General features: G+C 33.1%; 2 protein-coding genes across 2 annotated transcripts in view; both read left to right on the top strand.

Annotated features, from left to right (window-relative positions):
- Positions 1 to 1,442: 1,442 nt before the first annotated feature.
- On the top strand, positions 1,443 to 5,861 carry HELRODRAFT_159787 (hypothetical protein; the record flags this gene model as incomplete). Its single annotated transcript, XM_009011630.1, has 3 exons — positions 1,443 to 1,599; positions 2,726 to 2,793; positions 5,700 to 5,861. 3 exons carry the CDS (start codon positions 1,443 to 1,445, stop codon positions 5,859 to 5,861), a joined length of 387 nt encoding a protein of 128 aa, XP_009009878.1.
- Positions 5,862 to 9,199: 3,338 nt separating this feature from the next.
- HELRODRAFT_159786 (hypothetical protein) overlaps positions 9,200 to 11,288 on the top strand; it is a gene marked incomplete at both ends in the record, with an annotated part of 2,642 nt that continues 553 nt past the window's right edge. The window contains 4 exons of the mRNA XM_009011629.1: positions 9,200 to 9,365; positions 9,705 to 9,871; positions 10,706 to 10,757; positions 11,041 to 11,105. Of these exons, the coding sequence (XP_009009877.1) occupies positions 9,200 to 9,365; positions 9,705 to 9,871; positions 10,706 to 10,757; positions 11,041 to 11,105 (450 nt within the window). The remainder of the gene's footprint in view (positions 9,366 to 9,704; positions 9,872 to 10,705; positions 10,758 to 11,040; positions 11,106 to 11,288) is intronic.

Raw genomic sequence — 11,288 nt, 5'->3', positions numbered from 1 at the left:
TTCCAGAGGAGTTCATCATGGACAATCAGAATGGCTGTGATGTCACGCTACGTTCGTTCATTCATTGGCAAAGAATGCACACCTGACAGGGGTACGTTTTACGGTTTCTTTGCGGTTCCTTTCTTTGCCAGTTGGCTGGCTTTTTCTGCTGGCGGGTTTCACCGCGGCCCGTTTTTCAATTTTCATTTATAATTATTAAGTTTTTTTCATTTCATTCAGGTTGAAGCTTCCAGAGGAGCTCATCATGGAAGATGTCAGGCTACGTTCGTTCATTCAGTGGCAAAGAATGCACGCCTGGCTGGGATACGTTGTATTCTTTTTTCTCTGTAATTTAACATTAAGTAGGAATGCATACACGCACACACATACACACACAATTACATTAAGTAGCTATATAGGTAGGTTAGATAGGCATAATTTTAATTGTAGGTAGGATAGATAGGAAGCATCCAACACTAATGTAGTTGAATAGGTAGGCGCGTAAGTTTATCGCTTCTATTTTTTCTTGCACCCACATTACACGCATCAGCGTATTACACACACACACACACAATGCATACATAAACACATATGTTAGTATTTGAGCGTAATTTTATTTTCATTACACATTCTAATTTATTATTACTAAAGTTGAGAGTAATTTAATTTTATAGGTAGTTAAGGGCAATGATGTAATTCTAGGAACAATCTTGTAATGTAAATTAAAACGCTGTAAGTGTATCGATAAGTAGGTTAATTATAAGTTTTACATTATTATTATTATGTTGGAGCCCAAGGCATTACGTAGGTGGTGGGGTGGGTGCCGAAAGGCCAATGAATTGGGCTCTTGAGTTTTGTAATTTTAGGTAAGCTATGGCCGTAATGTAATGAATAGGTAAGTTAAGGCTACGTTGTAACACATACTCACTAATAGATTTAGGGTTTAAGTTTTTTATTATTATTACTAAGTTGGAGCCCAAGGCATTACGTAGGTGGTGGGGTGGGTGCCGAAAGGCCAATGAATTGGGCTCTTGAGTTTTGTAATTTTAGGTAAGCTAGGGCTTAATTGTAATGAATAGGTAAGTTGAGGGTACGATAGCCGATAGACTCTGAATTTCAAAGTCTTTTGTCAGGGGTAAGTTGGTGGCCAGTGGTGCCGGCAATAGTTTACTATCCGGACGGCAATGGTTTACTATCTGCACGGTAATGATTTACTATGCGGCATGGCCATAGTCTACTACCCGCACGGCTTCCGGACGGCAAATGGTTTACTATCCGCACGGCAATAGTCTACTATCCGCACGGCAATGGTTTACTATCCGGTGCCCTGGCTGTCAGTGAACCTCTGTGCAAGGAGGGAGAATGAAGGGGGGCTTTCGACTATCGTACCAATAACAATTTAATATTGATTAGTTAAGGTAATTGAATAGGTAGTTAAGATTATTTTTATTAAGCAATTTAAGATGCAAGCACCGCTAAGCTTTCTGATGAGAATATTTTCTTTTTCCATTCCACGGGCTGTGTTTCTACAACAATCTCGAAGAGGACTAGTACCAGATTTGAAGGACAACGTAGGAACTGGAAGGCATTCATCATTCTGCCTTTGTGGAATGGACGACGGTAAGTTTTTTCTTACATTTTACTCTATTATTCTCAGATATTATTTATTTCCATTATTTTCATTTTAAAATTTTTGCTTATAAAATTCTAAGATTCATTTACTACTACACTAAAAAAATTGTCTACAGAATGATGAGAGGTGGGCAGTGGTGGGAGTCAGCACGTTTCAGATGGTGGTCTCATGATGATTTACGTATGATGATGGTGGTGTAAGAAGAATCAGCGCGTTGGCTGTTCAACTGACACTCAGAAGTTCGGATGAAATCATGTGTGCCGACCTGAATGTAATGGTCGGTTCAATGGATTACAGTAACGACGATTTTTGAAGTAAGGTTTAGTTTCGTTTTTTTTTGTTTTTCTCATTCATTCATTTTTTCACTCAATTTTTCAAATTATTCTTCCATTAATTGACGTTAATTCATTCCATTCATTTATTCATTCTTTTAACCAATTATTTAATCATTCAGTTAATCATTTATTAGTTCGTTCATTTGTTCCTTAATTCACTACTAAGCTAATAAAAAAACTTGTCTACAGAATGATAAGATGTGGTCTGTTTTGGGAGTCAGCACGTTTCAGATGGTGGTCTCATGATGACCGTTCCAATGACAATTCGAAGAAAACAACAACGACGATTTTTGAGGTATGGTTTAGTTTCGTTATTTTGATTTTTTTCATTCATTTATTCTTTTTATCAATATTTTTCAAACTAATCCTCCGTCAATTAATTCATTCATTCAATCTATTCATTCATTAAATCATTGATTGATTAATTAATTAGTTAATTAATTCATTCAACCAATCATTCAATAATTCAGTTAATCATTTATTCGTTCTTTTATTTGTTCCTTGATTTACTACTACGCTAATGAAAAAAAACTTGTCTGCAGAATGATGAGAGGTGGGCTGTGGTGGGCGTCAGCACGTTTCAGATGGTGGTCTCATGATGATCGTTCTGATGACAATTCGAAGATAACATTAAAGGGAAATTTGTTTTTGTCCCATCGTACCATTGAAAGTACTCGAATTTGAACAAAGGATTGAGTGTCATCTCAATAAGGTAAGTTGCCTATTTTTTCCAACGGCTTGTTTTTTATTTTACAGAATTAATTGTTTTCCCATTTAGTTTTATCAGTATCCGGTCAAAATCCCTATTCCATCGGTACGTGTCAGATGATGGTCGGTGCAATGGAGGTTCGTCAGTAGCGAGTCAAGAAGTTTCTGGAGAGTACACTCGTGCACATTTACACACACACATCAATACAACACACACATACACAACATCCATTCATTCGGTGTCGTTGTTATGTTTCTCTTCAACTTTCTATTTTCTTTACCGGACTTAATTTAATTCATAGGTAAGTTAGGGATTGAGATGAGTTGAACAATAGTAGGTAGGCTAGGGCTTAACATTAGTTAAAAAGTTTCTAGTAAAATAAAAACGTTAAAATATGTAAAATAAAATACCTGAAACATGTAAAATTCCTAAAACGTAAAAATACAAATTTGTAGTTAGGTAGGTGAGTTGAGTTAACCATTATAGGTAAGCTAGGGCCCTGAGAGTAATTTAATTGTAGGTAGGTGACTGACTAATATTCTTGCGACTTCTTACTAATTTTTTGTGATGTGTTTGTTTGTTTTCGCTTCACAGCACCACACCAACAAAACACTAAACATATATTTTTTTTCGTCGTCGCCTTAAATTTTACCTTTTTGAACAATCCTTTTAGTAATGTCTATTTATTTATTTGTAAAATGTTGACTGGTTTCTAGTTTTTTATTTTGGTTAAATAATTTGTGGTATTTTTTGATTTACTTTGTATATATGCATGTATAAATAATTTCTGTTTGGTATGTTGATTTAGTCATTATGATATGCTGTGAACTGTTTTTTCTATATGTTCATGTTACGTGAATCATTCTCCAAAAACTACTGTGGAGTGTTACGTTAATTTGTTTAAAATCCGAATTTTTTTAAATTGACTTTTTTAAATTTAAATTTTTCTTCATTTTTTGTTTCTTTAATGATATCAAATAAGAGCAACTGTCGTGTTTTTCTTTTCTTACCAAAAACTCGAAATAGTTTGTACGATTAAACGAAATATATTATTATATATTATATTATAATATAATATATTATTATATATTTAGAATCTTCTTTAAGGAGCAAATAAATTTGGTCTCGTTTCGTTTCGTTTCATTTCGTTTTAAATCTATCGTAAAAAAATTAACCCAAGGGAAGATTGACATCACATCACCGTGTGTTTGTGTTTGTTTGCGTGTGTGAGTGTGGTGAGTGTGTGCGCGTGTGTGTGTGTGCACACAAACATACAAACTTGTGTCGTCCTCATTGGAGCAAATGAGACACACCTATGTAGTGTGTGTCTGAAAAAGAAAAAAATTTTATAGGGAAAAGTTAATGAGGAGCGTCTAATTATGAGAAGAAAAAGCATGTGTGTGTATGATCTGAATGAACATGTGAATAATAATTTTTTGGCTAATGTTTTCATCCATAGGTTCATACGCACATACATACATACATTCATACATACATGCATACATACATACATGCATTCATATACACACAAATACATACATACAAACAATATAAACTTCTATGAATTATACGCGCATACGTACATGTTGTTAAACTGTTTGTGTATGTCTGTGTGTATGTTTGTTTGTGTGTGTATAATTGCATGTATATGACTGTTTGTGTGTGTGTGTGTGTTTGTGTGCGCATTTGAATACGTCAGAAATGTATGCATACGTATAACACCACGTTGTACCCAAAATAAGCAATAGAAATGAGTGCAATCAGTGATTTAATGAACGAACGAATGAACGAAGGAAAGAATGAACGAACGAGTGAATGAATAAATGAATGAAAAAAAAGAAAAAACTGGAATATGTCGTAAAGGAATGAATGTAGGGTTGAGCGAATGAACGTATGCATGGAAAAATTAAATTTTTTTAAAGTTTTGTAAAAAAATTTCATTAAAAATAGACGGGCATTTTAAGTACTGAAGTAAATACATCAGTACAGTCAAAATGATAATGACATCATCTTCTCGGAGTGATTGATGGAGTGAGAAAAATGTAAATAAAAGCAACTAACTTGATCTATGCCATTGAGGTCGTGCTGGCGATGACGATGATGATGATGGCTGTAAGGGGGACATCCTTTTGAAACATACATTGTAATTTTAAAGTTAAAATAAATAAAACTTATAATATAAATTATATTGATATTTTAAAATAATAATAATAAGAAGAACAAAAAAATAATAATAACAATAACAATAATAATTAATAATAATAATTAATAATAATAATAATAATAATAAGTATACTAATAGACGCCTCAATTGGTGCTCTGTGCGCAAAATTTTGCTCAAAGCAGCCATAAAAACCGACCGTTGAAATTAAAAAAATTATTGTAATGATTATTATTCTTATTGTTGTTATTATTATAGTCATTATTGTTATTAATATTAATAATGTTAATATTATTATTATTATTATTACTATTTTATTGTTGTCGTTATTATTTTTATTATTATTATTTAAAAGAATTTTACTAAGATTAAAATATTTTCAAAGTTCAAACTAAACGTTAAATTAATCAAAATAACACCAGTTTTTTTGGTAACTGATTCAAGCAAAGTGGTTCTTATTTTGAGATTTCCGCCGACATAGTTTACTCTTTTATTCCATCTTGCTGCATTCTTGTTATATCTGTTCAGGTTCTATGAAGATTAAGCAGCTCTAAATAGCCTCTAACAAAATTATAACAAATCGTTTGGTTGACGGTTCAAATTTGTAACGTTCTCAAACTTGATAAGACAGTTCGTTAAGTTGGTTAAGACAGCATGGTTCATGTATTCTCGCCAGCATCTGTTAAAAAGTCCAATTAAAACCTGACTGAAGTTCAACCAATTTCAAATATTTTCGAACCATCCTATCACCCTGACATTTACATAACGGAAGATAAAAGCGTTTACGTACTAGAAATTACAATTTTCCATGAGACTAATCTTTTTAAAGGCAGATAATACAAACTTAACAAATACAAAGATTTAAATGTCAAACTACTCAAGAATTATGAAGACCTCATTGTCACAATCTTTTCCCGGGAACTATCCACACTGGGCTTCGTCTCAAATTTCAAAGAACTGATAAAATACTTTAAGCCACTAGCACCTTCGCCAGCTGATACATTCAATAAATTTACAAAAAACGCCCCTAATTCAATCGTTTGACATTCATTGTAATGGGAACAATTTATGACTAAATCCTTCGTATGTAGGTAGATGCCAAATAAACATCTTATGAGTCTTCATAGTGACGTAAATTAAATCATTAACAATTTTCTCTTCTCTCATTAACGGATTGATTTTCTTTTCATATTCTGTTGGAAACGTCGACTTTTTTCAAGTAAAAGAAGTTTCCATTATCTTTATTAGTAGTAGTAGTAGCAACAGCAGCAGCAGCAGCAGCAGCAGCAGCAGCAGTAGTAGTAGTAGTAGTAGTAGTAGTGGTAGTGTAGTAGTAGTGGTAGTGTTTTTTTTTATTTCCTGCAAATGCTACCTATCATATTTCAAATTGAATTGAATAGAATTACGCGCATAATAAGTTTCTCAAATTAATAAAATTCTTATTGATGTAACTGCTATAGCTGCTGCTGTAGCTTCTGTAGCTGATTCTGTAGCTACTGCTGTTTAAATAAAAAGCTTAAACAAAAAACGACATACAACCAACCAAAGAAACAAGGAAACAACTAATGTGGAACTACCATGCTTTGTTGTTTTAATGTGAGGAAAATCTACATAGAACATCCGCTTGGCGGTTCCTATGTATGTTACGGTCATAATCATCATGTTTGTCATCTTCGTCATCATCATCGTCATCATCATCGTCATAATCATCGTCATCATTGTCGTCGTCATAATCTTCGTCATCATCTCTATCACCATGACAACATCTCTATAGTTGGCGCGCGTCATACAGGCAAACGATGAATTTAAAAAAGGCAGACGTCAAATAAGACCGTCATTACGTTCGGATGTACTCGAATCTAATCGGTACATATCCGAATCTATCGGCATTTATTCAAATTTGTATATATTCTAGTCTAGTCAGTATATATTTGAATCTATCCGGTATATAGTCGATTCTATTTGTATGTATTCAATGTAGTTTTTGGACGATTTTATAACCGAACCAATCAATATATTTGAATCTATCCGGTATATATTCAATTTTATTCGTATGCCTATATTCAATACAGCTTTCACGCTATATTTGTATTTAACCAAATCAATCGAAATGCAAATTTTTCTATATGATGAAAAATGAGTTTATTTTATTATTTTACAAAGTAATTAATATTAATTAAAAATAATAATTAATAATGATTAAAATCAACTCATCTGTTGGTTTTATTTGTATTAAAAATAATTAATTTCTCATTTAAGGCGAAACTTTGATTCAATTGCTGGAACTGAAATACACACGAACAACAAAAAAACCCAAATAGGTATGAGGCTGAAACAATTATTCATTTAACATATTTCATAATAACATTTATTCATATTAATGCATACACTAGAGTTATAATAAAATAAATATTAATGTTATTATCAAAAATATTGATGATGATGATGATGATGTGATCACAATATAATTATAATATGATGACGGTGATTTTTGGGATCGCACACAAAAACACACACGCATACAACTGCACATACACACACACATACATACAACTACACACACACGCACACACATACAACTACACACACACATACAACTACACACACCCTTACACACATAATTATATTTGTATTTATATATTTTTGTGTACCTATGCAATGAGATATGTAAATTGATATGAATAAAAACGAATGCTTATGCAATGTACGTCAGGCTTTAGGACCAATTCTATTGTTTGTCAAAAAGATTGATCGGATGATGGAGGCTGATGTTATCGAAATTTTTGCGTCATCATTTGCGTCGCGCCATCTTTATCATCATCACCATCTTCGTCTTCATCGTTATAACTGACACAAAACTAACATTCTCATCAGTCGGTACCTCATTCTCATCAACAATGTCAACATTATCTACGTCATTAAGCTATCGTCATCATCAACCATCATCATCATCGTCGTCTTCGTCATCGTCATTACCGTCATCAGAAGTAGCAGCATCATTATCACCATCATCAAAAGCTCCCGAAAAAATAATAATAATAACAACAATATTAATAATAATAATAATAATAATCACCACCACCATCGTCATCATCCTCATCTTCATTATCATCATCATCATCAGTTGCTCTCTCCAGAGGGGGTGCGCAATTGAGATAGTGGAAGGTTGCAATTAAATTCAATAACAACAACAACAATGACAACAACAACAACAACAACAAATAATAATAATAATCATAATAAGAAGAAGAAGAAAAGGAATAACGAAAATATTACTAATAGTGAAAACAACAACAACAAATAATAATAAGAAGAAGAACAACAACAATATTACTAATAGTAAAACCATCAATAAATAAGCATGACGTCAACTACGACATCAAACAATAACAACAACAGGAGCAATACCATTACTACTACTACTACTGCAACTGCTAACACTACTACTAATACTACTACCGCCACTACTACTGCTGCTGCTTCTGCTGCTACTGCTGCTTCTAAAAATAATAATAATACTAATTTTAGTTATAATCACCTACTAAATGAATTATCGGGCGACGATTCAATTCAGCACGAGAATAAGATGGCATTTAGAAAGGTTTGGTATCTTTGTATGTGTGTTTGTTTTTTTCCGCTTGTATGTTTGTTTGTATTTTTGTATGTTTATATGTTTGTTTGTATGTTTGTACATTGCTGTATTTTCCAATGTGTGTTGGTTTGAAAATTTGCATGTCCCTTTATCTTTATGTTGGTATGTTTGTTGGTATGTTTGTTGGTTCTTATGTTTGTTTGTTGGTTTGTATCTTTTGTATGCTGATTTGTATGTTTGTGTATGTTTGTATAATTGTTGTAAGACCATGTTATTACTAATAATATCATTGTATTTCAAATCTATTGCAATGATAAGACACAAGTACCGACGCATACAGGCACTTTAATGCATGGATTTCACAAACAATTTTGCTTAATTCTATGAAGTGATAATAAAATAATTCAAATAAAATAACAATAATAATAATAATAATAATTAAATAATAATTAAAAACATGAATAAAAATAGTAATAGCAGGAAAAACGATCGATCAAACATTTCTTAATTTCAAATAAACCCTTATAAAATTCAATTATCGGATTCGTTTTTCGTCAAAATTTTTGCATTGAATTTTATGTTTGTGTGTGTATATGTGTGCGTGTGTATGTGTTTTTATATGTGGATGTCTGTGTGTGTTTATGTGTACATGCATGCATGCATGCATGTATGTATGCATGTGTTCGTACAATTTGGCATACATCAGTTTGTACGATGTGTGGCATACATCAGCAGCTGTACACAAGCTAAAACCTCTGAAATCCCACAATAATTTCCACCGCGACTTAAGATGGAAAGCATGGTACAGAAAATGCAGGTATCACTATCAGTACCGCCGTCACCTTCGTCATCATCATCATCATCACTTCCACAATCATCATCATCATCATCACTGTCGCCGCTTCTGACCAGGAAGAGGAAACACATGAACGTGATGTTGGATGACGTCATATCAGGTTTGATGATGATGATGATGACGACGACGACGACGATGATGATGATGATAATGTTATTTTTATAACTAATTTTTTTGTTGTTGCTCCGATGTTTGATATATGCAAAGTGTCAAGCAACTTCGTGCGAGTATATATCCAGTAACATACATAAAGATGACCACACATACATACATACATACATACATACATACATACATACATACATACATACATACATACATACATACATACACACACACACAAAATAAACATACAAATGCAACAACCACCACAGTAATATACAAAACATATATACAAAAAAACCAAACTCCCAAAATAAAAAACTAAAACACCTTCCAGGGTTGGACCTAATTAATTGGCTGGCAAGGCACATCACTGACGGTGACGTCAGTGAAGCCAGTCACGTCACAAGACTTCTGAAGCGCTTCAATTATATTTATTCGCTAGGTGAAACCGGAAGTGACTATGAGGAAGATAGTATTGCTAGCAATTACTACTTATTCCAGGTCGGTAATCAGTATTTGTCGGAGTAGATGTTAAATGGTTTTTAGCAATAATAATGTTTTTGCTAGTTGTATTCTATATATTAGTAGCTGTTTACATATTCTATAATTACAATAGAACTTTCGTGCCCCTAAAAAAGCTGCGACATTCACACACACCACATCTACCACACGACAAACGCCACACGACTTACATTTACACACCCCACACCACACATGCCACACAAAACACACACACCACACAAAACACACACAAAACACAACGTGCGTGAAAGTCATTGAGTTTCGGACAGACAGTACTTGAATAAGAATAACGCGAAACATGGCGCCTCTACCGACTGAGCTATAACACATATATTCATCAGCATCTTCTTATTCTTTTTCATCTTGATCTTCGTTTTCCTTACGATCATCAACACAAACAACGTCATTGCATTGATTGTCGTTCTGCTACACATGGAAGTTAATTAAGATCTGAGACATTTAGTGCTTGAATAGTGATGCTATTAATGCTGCTGATGGAGCAGCTACTGCTACTGCTACCGCTGACGGTGGCGGTAGTCGTCGTGGTGATGCTAATGATGGCGAAGTGGAGATGATGATGATTTTCAAGAATTTGTAAACAATGAGAGTGTATGTTGACAACATGATGACAATGACCAGACGAGTCAACACTAAATCATCATCTTCATTTTTATTATCATCATTACAATCGCTATCATCATCATCAATAGCATAGTCCCAGCTGAATTAAAGTCAACATTTTAATCACCAACATCATCATCGTCGTCGTCATCATCATCATCATCGTCAACATCACGTCGTCATCATCATCAGGCTCCATACTATTGGCCGTCCGTTCAAGAGAATGTAGATGAAGTTGATTATGGTGAGAGGCATTTGGGAATTTTTGTATATATGTATGTATGTATGTATGTATGTATGTATGTATGTATGTATGTATGTATGTATGTATGTATGTATGTATGTATGTATGTATGTATGTATGTATGTATGTATGTATGTATGTATGTATGTATGTATGTATGTATGTATGTATGTATGTATGTATGTATGTATGTATTTATGTATGTATGTATGTATGTATGTTTGTTTGTTTGTTTGTATGCATGTATGTATGTATTATTATTATTAATATTTTTATTATCAAGCAATTTATCTCGTCAAGCGTATATTGACCAAGGACGACAATGATGTCCTCAGTGATATGGAACAAGTATTTGTTCATTCACTCACTCATCCATTCACTCATTCATTCATTCATAAATTCATTCATTCATCTATTCATTTATCTATTCATTTACTTGTTCGTTCGTTTATTCATTCATTCGTTCGTTCGTTTTGTCAATTTTTCATTTATACACTTCTTTACTTATTTCTTCACCTGCTCGTCCGTTTG

This window comes from Helobdella robusta (genome assembly GCF_000326865.2).
Source record: "Helobdella robusta unplaced genomic scaffold HELROscaffold_1, whole genome shotgun sequence".
Classification (NCBI taxonomy): Eukaryota; Metazoa; Annelida; class Clitellata; order Rhynchobdellida; family Glossiphoniidae; genus Helobdella; species Helobdella robusta.
This window is presented reverse-complemented; position numbering and strand designations above follow the sequence as displayed.